General features: G+C 34.1%; 1 protein-coding gene across 5 annotated transcripts in view; it reads left to right on the top strand.

Annotated features, from left to right (window-relative positions):
• Positions 1–14010, top strand: part of LOC103230383 (complement factor H-related protein 4) — a 120742-nt gene that overhangs the window by 46596 nt on the left and 60136 nt on the right. For 2 of the 5 annotated variants that reach the window (XM_073011426.1, XM_073011427.1), the window contains exon 3: positions 243–419. The exons of the other annotated variants lie outside the window; for them this stretch is intronic. In XM_073011426.1, coding sequence (XP_072867527.1) covers positions 243–419 — 177 coding nt within the window. The remainder of the gene's footprint in view (positions 1–242; positions 420–14010) is intronic. 5 annotated transcript variants of the gene reach the window in all.

The raw sequence follows: 14010 nt of genomic DNA, 5'->3' as shown, positions 1-14010 counted from the left end.
TTTATGAGAATATCTATATAGTTTATAAATATTTTAATTATTTAAACTAAAGATAAGTAATCTTCAATATTGATATTTCTTTTTGTGAAAACTTTTGTTAATAATTTTAGTTCATACTTATTTATATATTATTTTTTGATGTTTATGCACTCTAATATGGTAACAATAATTTTAATATACTATTTTGAGCAAATTTATGCTTCTCATTTACTTTATTTATTTATCATTGTTATGGTCCTTAGGAAAATGTTATTTTCCTTATTTGGTAAATGGATATAATGACAATAATGGAAGAAAGTTTGTACAGGGTAACTCTATAGAAGTTGCCTGCCATCCTGGCTACGGTCTTCCAAAAGAGCAGACCACAGTTACATGTACAGAGAATGGCTGGTCTCCTACTCCCAGATGCATTCGTGTCAGTAAGTACACTGCTCTGAGATCCCAGCATGTTCATGTCTTTGTAAGTAACATGGATGGCATTCTCAGACTCATCCATATTAACTGTGGCAAAATGTTTTTGTCAACTCGTTTTGCCAACGGACTTATTTAGTTTTACTTTTTAATTGTGTGAATATACAAATTTCTTGATAAGTACATAGCAAAATAAATGCTCCTATTAATGGACATTAGTCAAGAATACAATAAAAGAGTTAGAACACAATACTTGTTGGTTAAATAAAGTCATATCGAAGCAGCATCACTGTCTGGGGTAAATACTTGAGGTTGGTCATCTCGCACCAAGAACATTAATTACAAATAAGTGTTCTGGGATATTGTGCATATTCAACTCTAGAAGGTTTCCTACAGTATTTATTCCAATATATATTTATATCAACAGTTCCTTCCTTTTTTACATGTTTCTAATGATTGGTGATGTCACATTTTAATATTTACAAGTTGAGTGGCTATAAAATGTTACAGCATTTTAGTGTAAATTTGCATTTCTTTTACTACCAACTGGATTTACAATATATGTTCACAATTTAATTGGTATTTAATGATTCTAATCTTTGGAAATACAGTTTGATGTTTTTTGATTTACCTTTTTGGGAGTTTTGGTATTTATTAGTTGGAATCATCTTAATAATTCTGAATATAAAATCTCTTTAATTATATGTAATGTAAATGCATTATTTTTGTGGCTAGTATTGTTCTTTCCTTTTTTCTGCATTAGGAACATAAGTTGCTCATTTTACTAAATAATTGTCAATCTTTTTTCATGATGAATTTTTTTGGTTCTTTTTAAAGGAATACATTTTCAAAAGCACAGAGCCATTATACCATTCTTTATTCTAAAATGTCATATGTTATCTTTTCATACTTAAAAAATATTTTTTATTTTCTTGATAACAGCTATATTTCATTTTTAAATAAAATACGATAAACTCAACATTTCCCTAACAGTTTTTATGGTACCTTTCTCATATAGTATATGTTATGTTGTATATTTTGTACATTGTGTGTGTATACACACACAGGCATACACACACACAATGACTATTATTCTGAATACTCTGTTCTACAGTATTAGTAAACAATTTTTTAATCAGCATTCCAGTAACCCTCTATTGAATTTTATTTATTTATTTTATTTTAAGACAGAATTTCACTCTGTCACCCAGGCTGGAGTGCATTGGTGGGATCTTGGCTCACTGCAACCTCCATCTCCTGAATTTTAATTAATATAGGTTTACAATAAGTATGGATATGGCTTTTCACTCTAATGATGACCTTTCACCCCAGTCTTTTTTCTTCATTAGTCTCTTTTACGTATCTCATCATTCTGTGTCAGATGATCCCATTACTTTTAGACTATTTTTAAAGATTGAGGCTGATAATAAGCTTTGATTAGATGTGCAATTTCTGCTGATATCAACCAACTCAATCAAGGTTTATGCCCCTTGCTTTGGTTTTGGAGCTAATTGTAGAGTCAACTACTTATTTCCTTTTTATTTTTCTTACTTTTTTCCTTCCTTCCTTCCTTTCTTTCCTTCCTTCGTTCCATCCTTCCTTCCTTCTTTCCTTCCTTTCTTGTTTCCTTGCTTCCTTTCTTTCTTCTTTCAGCTATTGAAAGAGTCAACTACATTTTTTCTCTTTTCCTTTCCCTTTTCCTTTCTCCTTTCCTTTCCCCTTTCCTTTCTCTTTTCCTTTCCTCTCCTCTCTTCTCCTTTCTTTCCTTTCCTTTCCTTTCTTTTCCTTTCCTTCCCCTTTCCCTGTCCTTCTCCCTTTTACTTCCCTTTCCTTTCCTTTTTCCTTTATTCTACTTTTCTCTTCTCTTTTTTCTTTTTTTCTCCCTTTCTCTTTCTCTTTTTTCTCTTTTCTTCTCTTCCTTTATTTTTCCTTTTTTCTTTCTTTATTTTTCTCTTTCTTCTTTTTTTCTCTGTTTCCTTCTCTTCCTTCTCTTTCTTTCTTTTTCTCTGTGACTTTTTCCTTTATTCCTTTCTTTCTTTACCTTTCTTTTTCTTTTTTCTCTTTCCTTCTTTTCTTTCTTTCTTTCTCTCTTTCTCTCTTTCTTTCTTTCTTTCTTTCTTTCTTTCTTTCTTTCTTTCTTTCTTTCTTTTGTCTTTCTCTCTTTCTTCCTTCCTTCCTTCTTTCTCTCCCTTCCTCACTCCTTCCTTCCTTCCCTCCTTCCTTCCTTCCTTTCTTCTGTCTCAAGTTTGTCTGGCTCAAGTTATTCCTAATAATGTTACTATTTTGCTCTTCATGCTAGACTCTGTACTTTAGTCAAGTTATTTATCTACTTTGTAGTGGTCATATAATTAACAAGACTTAGCTTCATCTTCAGATGGAGATATCAACGTTATATTATCAATGTACAGTCAATTATCAGTGAATCACAATACTTCTCAATTTAATAAAATGTAAATTCCTCAAACCATGTTGTGAAAATAAGCAGAAAAATTTAAATATACTTAAATGAATACAGCAGATATATATTGGAGTCTGTCCTGCGTTTGTGCAAACTGGCTGTGATTTCCTTTAAAATAATCATGTAAAGAAAACATTTGCCAAATAAATCACAGAATACCAATTTCCCTTGACGTCGGTCTTATTTACATATCCATTCTGCCTTTCTTGGCCTGTTAACTGGTGCACTTGGACTATTCACACTTAAAATAATTATCGATATATAGGACTTAAACCTCTGTCATTTATTAGTTTCTGTTTGCTTCCTCTGGTTTTCAGCCCTATTACCCTATTCCTCCATTCCCTGTGGGGAAATCTTTAAAAAAGATTAATTTTGATTCATATGTATTGTTTTTGATTGTATCCCTTGCATAACTTTTTACCTTTTTTAAAAAAAGTTGTTGCTTTAGCTAATACTATATACATATAATAATATATTACTGTCTACTGGTACTGACATTTAAATCTTCAACTGGAATATGGAAACCTTACTTTCATGTAGATCCAATTTTACTCTCCACGTTTTAAGTACAAATGCCACTAGTATTTTCCATACATATATGGAGCACCATATTAAACTCATTTGCTTCAAACATCAAACATAATTGAAAAATCATACGGGGAAAAAGCCTGTTATATTGACTCCTCTTTTTTTTTTTTTTTTTTTTTTTTGAGACAGAGTCTTGCTCTGTCACCCGGGCTGGAGTGCAGTGGCCGGATCTCAGCTCACTGCAAGCTCCGCCTCCCGGGTTTACGCCATTCCCCTGCCTCAGCCTCCGGAGTAGCTGGGACTACAGGCGCCCGCCACCTTGCCCGGCTAGTTTTTGTTTGTATTTTTTAGTAGAGACGGGGTTTCACCGTGTTAGCCAGGATGGTCTCGATCTCCTGACCTCATGATCCGCCCGTCTCGGCCTCTCAAAGTGCTGAGATTACAAGCTTGAGCCACCGCGCCCGGCCTGACTCCTCTTTTTATCTATTATATTGTTCTATTCTTTCAGTCTCCTAAAGTCTCAAGCTCTTTCTTTTATCTTTTTATTTTAATTTGAAGAATTCCTTTAGTTAATCTTTAAGCATAGGTCTACTGGAGACGAATTCTCTTGGTTTCCCTTTTTCTGAGAACGTCTATATTTACCCCTTTACTTGTAAAGGATAATGTCACTGGATATAAAATTTAGTATGACAGTTCTTTAAACACTTGATAACTGTGCCACATGGTTATAGATGAAAAACTCAGCGTCACTGACATTGTTGATCCCCTAGAGGAAAGGCATAGTTTTTGTCTAGTTGCCTTCAAAATATTTTGTTCTTTTTAAAAGTAGTTTTATTTTAACGTATATTTGGTATAAATTCCAAAGTGTTTATCCTCTTTGGAGTTCACTCAGCTTCTTAAATACGTAAGTTTATACCTTATGTACAAAATGGGAAGTTTTCAGCCATTATTTTATTTATTCATTTTTCGAACCTAATACCCTTTCTCTTCTTTTTATGGATCTGCATTATTTGTTGTTGTTGTATTTTTCTAAATGTCTCAGTTCAGTTTTTTGTTTTCAATCTTTTTCAGAGTGGGTAATTTATATTGCTCTATGTTCAAGTTTATGGATTACATTGTCTGTTAGCTCACAATGTATTATTAAGCCTATCAAATGTTTTTTAAAAAATTTTTTCAAATTTTTCAATTTTATAACTCCTATTGGGTTTTTAAAAACCATCATCAATTTCAAAACCTGTATCCTCTTAGTGTCACTCCAAAGAAAGTTGAATACAAAATAAGAAACTTCCTTTGTCATAGTTTTCTATGTTTAGCATGTATTCATTCGAAAAGACATTTCTTAATTCTGGTCTACTATAAGTGGCAATATTTCTTAATGTTTTATGTGTTTCTTCAGTAAGGCAAAAATAACTTAAATATATTACTTTCAGTTTGTAGAAGTAAAATTTCTTCCAGGAATCATTTCTTTCACCAGAAATCACAAAATTGTTGATACGATATGAAGTGCTGTGTTTGTATTTGCCTTATTTGAACTTATATTTTGATTTGCTCTCACAATAAATCAAGTGATGAAATGATGTTTTTTAGATTCTGCAAGAAAGTGTGGGCCCCCTCCACCTATTGACAACGGAGACATTACTTCATTCCCGTTGTCACTATATGCTCCAGATTCATCAGTTGAGTATCAATGCCAGAACTTGTATCAACTTGAGGGTAACAAGCGAGTAACATGTAGAAATGGACAATGGTCAGAACCACCAAAATGCTTACGTAAGTACTTTAATATTCGCATGGACCCTGGAAAAATCAGTGTGATGAGTCTGATATTTCGCTGTTTGTAACAAAATAATCACAGATTATTGTATAACCATTCTGCTGAATGCTTGCCTACCAAATATTTATGTTAGAAAGCAAACTTTAGAAATTTTTCTTTATGGCAGGGACGGTAGCTCAGGCCTGTAATCGTGCAGTGTGGGAGGCCGAGGAGGGTGGATCACGAGGTCAAGAGATCCAGACCATACTGGGTAACACACTGAAACCCGATCTCTACTAAAAATACAAAAAAAATAGCCCTGCAGGGTGGTGGGCGCCTGTAGTCCCAGCTAGGCGGGAGGCTGACACAGGAGAATGGCCTGAACTCAGACGGCAGAGCTTGCAGTGAGCCGAGATTGGGACCACAGAACTACACCCTGGGCAACAGAGCAAGACTCCATCTCAAAAAGAAAAAAAAAGAAAGAAAGGAAATCTTTCTCTTTATATTTACATTTTATGTTAAAACATTTAGTTGACAAACAAAAATATTTTCAAGTTTGACAATATACTGTTTTGATATATTTGGAATACAGTGATTACCACAATCAAATTAATTAGTTCATTCTTCATCACCTATGCTTACCATTGTGTGTAAGTGGGTGTGTGAGTATGTGTGTGTGTGTTTGTGGTTAGGACACTTAAAATCTGTTTCCTTACCAATTTTCAAATAAATAGTACAATATTATTAGCTATAAATATCACTAGATCTCTACGTTTGATTCCCAGTTCTTGTTCATATTATAGCTGAAAGTTTGTACTCTTTGACCAATGTCTTAATCAACAAAAAACAGCAATGATAGGTTCTAAAATGCAGGGATCCTAAAATGACAATTGATGTAATGAATCATTGATAATACACCTCTAATTCTCATACATTAAACATAGTACCTCGTTTTTACATCGTTTACCATTTTAACTTTATGTAAATCAATATGATGTTTTTACATAGTCAGTTTGGATAGTGTTTTGAGAAATAATTCCTGAACCATCATATAACATTCTACTTGAAAACCTGAAAGTCTATGAAGATTTGCATAATAGTTAATGTTTTTATGTTTACTGTTTTCTATTTTCAGATGCGTGTCTAATATCCCCAGCAATTCTGGAAAAATATAACATAACATTGAAATGGAAAGCCGAAGAGAAACTTTATTCGAGAACTGGTGAACCAGTTGAATTTGTGTGTAGATCTGGATATCGTCTTTCACCAAACTCTCATGCATTGCGAACAACATGTCAGGATGGGAAACTGGAGTATCCAACTTGTGTAAAAAGACATCATCGATCATAAAATGCACACCTTTATTCAGAACTTTAGTATTAAATCAGTTCTCAATTTCATTTTTTAAGTAATGTTTTACTTCTTTTTATTCATAAGTAAAATTTTGGGGTTGATTTGTGAAAATGTAATTATAATCTGAGACTGGTGGCTCTCTTCTTAAAAGCACCACATTAAAACTTGGGAAACAAACTGTTGTGTCCAGTTCATAAAATTTTTATGGCATGAAATTTGATGCAATTTTTTCAGACTGGATTTCTGTCCATCACTGTTAAATCTCTCAAAGCTTTCTCCATAACTTCTGAGGCTCATTGTTTTACAGTAAATGGAAAACATATTATTGTCTCTGACTTCAAAATTATATCACTTCACAAAGATGTAAAAACCAAGTCAAGTCTTAACTCATGTTAGTAATAAAAGTAATTACTATTTATGAATACATAAATGCACCAAAGTGATATCAACACATAAATGCACCAAAACTGATGAAATGCAGATACTTCTACAAGATGTCAATCAAGCACACATAATAATGCAAACTAATCACAAAGAGGAATGAAAATGTAATTGGGTATATAAATACTATAACATAGATATACAAAAAATACAAATACAGTATCAGTTATAACACACTCACATGCACACACTCACCTGCAAACACAGAAACATGATAGTTTTGCCTTGAATTAATGTTTATAGAAAAGAATGTTGCCAAGAAATTCAAAACTGTGGATACAATTCTATATATGTGTTTAGAGATAGTAAGGGTAAAATTTGTGATTTAATTCCTTTGTATATATCAGTATTCTCTGATTTTTCTACCTTTAACATATATTACATTGAACCAAAAGCAAAATTTATTTTAAATAATGATTTATAACAAGCAAGGTGGTACATGTTGAAAATGATAAACATGTCATCAGTAATGATCTTAACATCAAATAACTTCTTAACTATTTTTGGAGAAGAGTTTTGGAAATTTCAATAATAAGGTTCTGAAGTGTAATTTTAAAATTCATTCATTTTAACCAGCACTAGTTAGTTAAAATCATTTTTGACTAGGAACATTTTAAACTCCTAAAGGAGGTGAAGCCATTATGTGCAAATAAAGATATAAATAGTACACCAAAAATATTATTTAATGATACCTTATGACTTCAAATTGCATAAAATCAGGTGACTTGTATACTCAGGCTTTCCCCTTGTTAGGGATCCTGATTTAGATAAATTGTTCGAGTTGAGGAAAGCCAGCTTTCACAAATTTAAAGGACTTTTGTTATAAATAGCAAGTAGTGTTTGTAGTAATGTCAACACCTAGGAATATACATTTATTCCTAAATTGTTTTAGTACATTTGGTCCACTATAAGAAATTACCATAAACTGGCTAGTTTATAAAAAATAGAAATTTATTTCATAGAGTTTTAGAGGTTGAGATTTTCAAGATTAAGATGCCAACTAATTTGATGTCTTGTAAGGGCTTGTTCCCTGCTTTGGTGCCTTCCTACTATGGTGCCTTCCCACCATGGTGACTTCCCACTACATCCTTACGATGTGGAAGGGGCAAGGGAGTTCCATGAGGCTTGTTTGTAAAAAGACTAATTCAGTCTACAAGGGTGGAATCCTCATGACCTAATCACCTAAAAAGGCCTCACCTTCTGATATAATCACCATAGTGATGAGGATGTAACATACAAATTTTGAAGGGACACTACTATGCAGACCATAGCACAGCATATGGATAAACAAATATATTCCATGTAAATGGAAACCAAAAGAAAGAAGGGTGGATATATGACATTAACTAAAATAGAATTTTGAGTCAAATCTGTAGAAAGAATTAAGGAAAGTCATTACATAATAAAATAGGAGTCAATTCACCAAGAAATCATAACTATTGAATATATATATATATATATGCACTCAACATGGGAGCAATGAAACGTATAAAGCAAACAATATATCTAAAGGAAGAAATAGACAACAAAACAATCATAGTATGGGACTTCAATGCCCCACATTCAACAATGGGTAGATAATCTATACAGAAATCAATAAAAACATTGGACGTGAACTATAAGGTAGACCAAATGGACCTAAAAGACCTATATAGAATATTCCATTTAACAAGAGTAGAATAAACATTCTTCTCAAGCACACAAAGTACATTCTCCAATATAGATCATATGTTGGGCCGCAAAACAAGTCTTAAAATTTTTAAAAAGATTGAAATTACATAAAGTATTTTTTTTCAGGCATCGTGATATGAAACTAGAAATCCATTGGAGAAATGTTAGGAAATTCACAAATACATGGAAATTAAACAACATCATCCTGAACAACCAATGAGGCAATGAAGAAATTCAAAGGGAAATTTAAAAATATCTTGAGACAAACAAAAATGGAAAAGCAACATAGTAAAAAACATATGGTATGCAGCAAAAGCAGTTTTAAAGGGATGTTTAGAGACATGAATGACTCCATGAAGATTCTAATAAAGCAAGTAACTTTGTATGTCTGGAAACTAGAAAATGAAGAAAAAATTTAACCCAAAGCTAGTGGAAAGAAAAAAAAAAGCAAGGTACAGAAATAAATAAAACAGACTGGAAAAATAATCGTGAAGATCCACAAAACTAGAAGTTAGCTTTCGAGAACATAAACAAGATTGACAAAACTTTAGCTGAAATAAAAAAGAGAGAAGGAACAAATAAATAAAACTAGAAATGAAAGAGGAAACATTGCAACTGATAGAACAGAAATTAAAAAAAAAACTGGAAGAGACCACTAGGAACAATTGTACGCCACATATATCTGTTGAATAACCTGGTGGAAACAGATACATTCATAGACACATACAACCTACCAAGACTGAAACATAAAGAAATACAAAATTAATACAGAACAGTAATGAGTAAGAAAAATGAACAAGTAATAAAAAGTCTCTCATCAAAAAAAAAAAACCTCAAAAAACTGGTGGCTTCATGACGGATGGAATCCTAGCAAACATTTAAAGAATCAACACTAATGCTTCTCAAATTCTGTCAAAAAATTAAGCGTGAACTCTCAGTTTTATTATATGAGGTCAAAATCACGCTGACACCAAAGTCACAGATGAACACTACAAAATAATTATAGGTCAATATTCTTCATGAACATAGAGGCAAAAATGCTCAACAAAATACTTGCAAAGTGAGCACAACACATTAAAAGAATCATTCACCATAATGAAAAGGGGATATATATCTGGGATGTAAAGATAGTATACACACACCAATCGATTACTGCTCCACACCAAATTAAAAGAATGAAAAACAAAAATTGTATACTCATCTCAATACATACAGAAAAGCATTTAACAAAAATCAACATCCTTTCATGATAAAAAGTCTCAACAAATTAGGCAGAAATTACCCCAAGACAAAAAAGGCTATATATCAGAAGCTCACATTTAACATGATACGCAAGAGTGAAAAGTTGAAACATTTTTCTTTATGATCAGAAAAAAACAAGGAGGTTCACTGTCACCTCTTCTGTTCAACATAGTGCTGGAAATCCTGGATAGAGCTATTAGGCATGAAAATTGGATAAGAAGACAGTTGTCTCTGTTTGCAGATGACATGATCTCATTATATACACATAGAAAACCCAAGGACTTCACCAAACCTTGCTAAAACTAATAACCAATTCAGTAACACTGCAGGGTACAAAATCTTCAGACAGAACCAATTACATTTCTATACACTAACAGCAAACTATTGAAATAAGAAATTGAAAAAAAATTCCAATTTACAATAGCATCAAAAATAATAAAATACTTAAGACTAAATCAAAGCAAGGAGATGAGAGTTCTGTACTCTGAAAACTATAAAATACTGATGAAAGAAATTGAAGAAAACGCAGATAAATGAAAATATGTCCTGTCTGCAAGAGTCAAAAGAATCAATATTATAAAATTGTCTTCAATACCTAAAACTCTAGATTCCATGCAATTTTTTTTTTTTTTTTTTTTTTTGAGACATAGTCTCACTCTGTCACCGATGCTGGAGTGCAGTGACTGGATCTCAGCTCACTGCAAGCTCCGCCTCCTGGGTTTATACCATTCTCCTGCTTCAGCCTCCCAAGTAGCTGGCACTACAGGTGCCTGCCACCTCGCCCAGCTAGTTTTTTGTATTTTTTAGTAGAGACGAGGTTTCACCATGTTAGCCAGGATGGTCTCGATCTCCTGACCTTGTGATCTGCCCATCTTGGCCTCCCAAAGTGCTGGGATTACAGGCTTGAGCCACTGCACCCAGCCTATTCTAAATACATCTTTCACAGAAATGGAAAAAAATCTAAAATTAATATAGAACAAGAGACACCGAGTAGCTAAAGCAGTCTTAGAAGAGAAAAAAGCTAGAGACAGCACACTATCATGCTCTCTGGTTTCAAATTACACTACAAATCTATAATAACCAGAGAACAGTTTAGTCTTGATGCAAAAAAGGTACACAGACAGAATTAAAATTTCCTAAACTCATGCATATATAAAGACACTTCAAAATATTCATGAAAAGTTGAACTAAAATGAGAAAAATTTAAAAATATACTTTATGGCTTAACATAAGCTCCGTCAAGTTCAACACATTCTTGTCAACAGCTATACAAACCATTTAGTCCATCGCTAAAGAATTGATGGTTCTGGGAATATAGCCATGTTAAGCAGTCTTTTTTACACAATTAACTGAAACAATGTGTACTCTTTAAAGATTTGTTTTTAATTACACAAAAGAGGGGCAGTTCAAAGATGGACGAATATGAACAGTTCCAGGCTACAGCTCCCAGCATGAGTAACACAGAAGATTGGGGATTTCTGCTTTTCCAGTTGAGCTTTGAAGAGAGTAGTGGTTCTCCCAGTTTGGAGTTTGAGATCCAAGAATGGACAGACTGCCTCCTCAAGTGGGTCCCTGACCCCCGAGTAGCCTAACTGGGAGAGACCTCCCATTAGGGGCCAACTGACACCTCATACAACCAGGTGCCCCTCTGAGACAAAGCTTCCGGAGGAACGATCAGGCAGCAACATTTGCTGTTCAGCAATATTCACTCTTCTGAAGCCTCAGCTGCTGATAACCAGGCAAACAGGGTATGTAGTGGACCTCCAGCAAACTCCAACAGACTTACAGTTGAGGGTCCTGACTTTTAAAAGGAAAACTAACAAACAGAAAGGATATGCACACCAAAACCCCATCTGTATGTCAGCATTATCAAAGACCAAAGGTAGATAAAACCACAAAGATGGGGAAAAAGCAAAGCAGAAGAGTTGACAATTCTGAGAACCAGAGCACCTCTCCCCTTCCAAAGGAGCGCATCTCCTCACCAGCAATGGAACAAGGCTGAATGGAGAATGACTTTGATGAGTAGAGAGAAGATGGCTTCAGATGATCAAAATTCTCCAAGCTAAAGGAGGATGTTTGGACCCATCACAAAGAAGCTAAAAACATTGAAAAAAGATGAGATGAATGACTAACTAGAATAACCAATGTAGAGAACTCCTTAAATGACCTGATAGAGCTGAAAACCATGGCACGAGAACTATGTGATGAATGGACAATCTTCAGTAACCAATTTGATCAACTGGAAGAACGGGTATCAGTGATTGAAGAGCAAATGAATGAAATGAAGTGAGAACAGAAGTTTAGAGAAAAAAGAGTAAAAAGAAATGAACAAAACCTCCAAGAAATATGGGACTATGTGAAAAGACCAAATCTGTGTCTGATTGGTGTATCTGAAAGTGATGGGGAGAATGGAACCAAGTTGGAAAACACTCTGCAGGATATTATGCAGGAGAACTTCCCCAACCTAGCAAGGCAGGCCAACATTCAAATTCAGGAAATACAGAAAATGCCACGAAAATACTCCTTGAGAAGAGAACCTCCAACACACATAATTGTCAGATTCACCAAAGGTGAAATGAAGGAAAAAATGTTAAGGGCAGCCAGAGAGAAAGGTCTGGTTACCCACAAAGGGAAACCCATCAGACTAACAGTGCATCTCTCAGCAGAAACTCTACAAGCCAGAAGAGACTGTGGGCCAATATTCAACATTCTTAAAGAAAAGAATTTTCAACCCAGAATTTCATATTCAACCAAATTAAGTTTTATAAGAGAAGGAAAAATAAAATCATTGACAGACAAGCAAATGCTTAGAGATTTTGTCACCACCAAGCCTTTCCTACAAGAGCTCCTGAAGGAAGCACTAAACATGGAATGGAACAACTGGTACCAACCATGGCAAAAACATGCCAAAATGTAAAGACCATTGAAGCTAGGAAGAATCCTCCATAACTCATTTTATGAGGACATCATCATCCTGACACCAAAGCCTGGCAGAGACACAACAACAACAACAACAACAACAACGAGAATTTTAGACCTATATCCCTGATGAACATCGATGCAAAAATCCTCAATAAAATACTGGCAAACCAAATCCAGCAGCACATCAAAAAGCTTATTCATCATGATCAAGTGGGCCTCATCCCTGGGATGGAAGGCTGGTTCAACATACGCAAATCAATAAATGTAATCCAGCATATAAACAGAACCAGAGACAAAAACCACATGATTATCTCAATAGATGCAGAAAAGGTCTTTGACAAATTTCAACAGCCCTTCATGCTAAAAACTCTCAATAAACTAGATATTGATGGAACGTATCTCAAAATAATAAGAGCTATTTATGACAAACCCACAATCAATATCATACTGAATGGGAAAAACTGAAAGCACTCCCTTTGAACACTGGCACAAGACAGGGATACCCTACTCTCCACTCCTATTCAACATAGTGTTGGAAGTTCTGTCCTGGGCAATCAGGTAGGAGAAAGACATAAAGGGTATTCAATTAGGAAAAGAGGGATTCAAATTGTCTGTTTGCAGATGACATGATGGTATATTTAGAAAACCCCATCGTCTCAGCCCAAAATTTCCTTAAGTTAATAAGTAACTTCAACAAAGTCTCAGGATACAAAGTCAGTGTGCAAAAACAGAAGCATTTTTATATACCAATAACAGACAAACAGATAGTCAAATCATGAGTGAACTCCTATCCATAATTGCTTCAAATAGAATAAAATACCTAGGAATCCAACTTACAAGGGATGTGAAGGACCTCTTCAAGGAGAACTACAAACCACTGCTCAATGAAATAAAAGAGGATATAAACAAATGGAAGAACATTCCATGCTCATGGATAGGAAGAATTAATATCATACTTCCCAAGGTAATTTACAGATTCAATGCCATCCCCATTCAGCTACCAATGACTTTCTTCACAGAATTGGAAAAAACTACTTTAAAGTTCAAATAGAACCAAAAAAGAGCCCGTATTGCCAAGACAATCCTAAGCCAAAAGAACAAAGCTGGAAGCATCACGCTACCTGACTTCAAACTATACTACAAGGCTACAGTAACCAAAACAGCATGGTACTGGTACCAAATCAGAGATATCGACCAATGGAACAGAATAGAGCCCTCAGAAATAATACCA

The sequence above is a fragment of the Chlorocebus sabaeus genome, chromosome 25 (assembly GCF_047675955.1).
Source record: "Chlorocebus sabaeus isolate Y175 chromosome 25, mChlSab1.0.hap1, whole genome shotgun sequence".
Classification (NCBI taxonomy): Eukaryota; Metazoa; Chordata; class Mammalia; order Primates; family Cercopithecidae; genus Chlorocebus; species Chlorocebus sabaeus.
The sequence above is the reverse complement of the archived record's forward strand: the minus strand, read 5'-3'. Positions and strand labels throughout refer to the sequence as shown.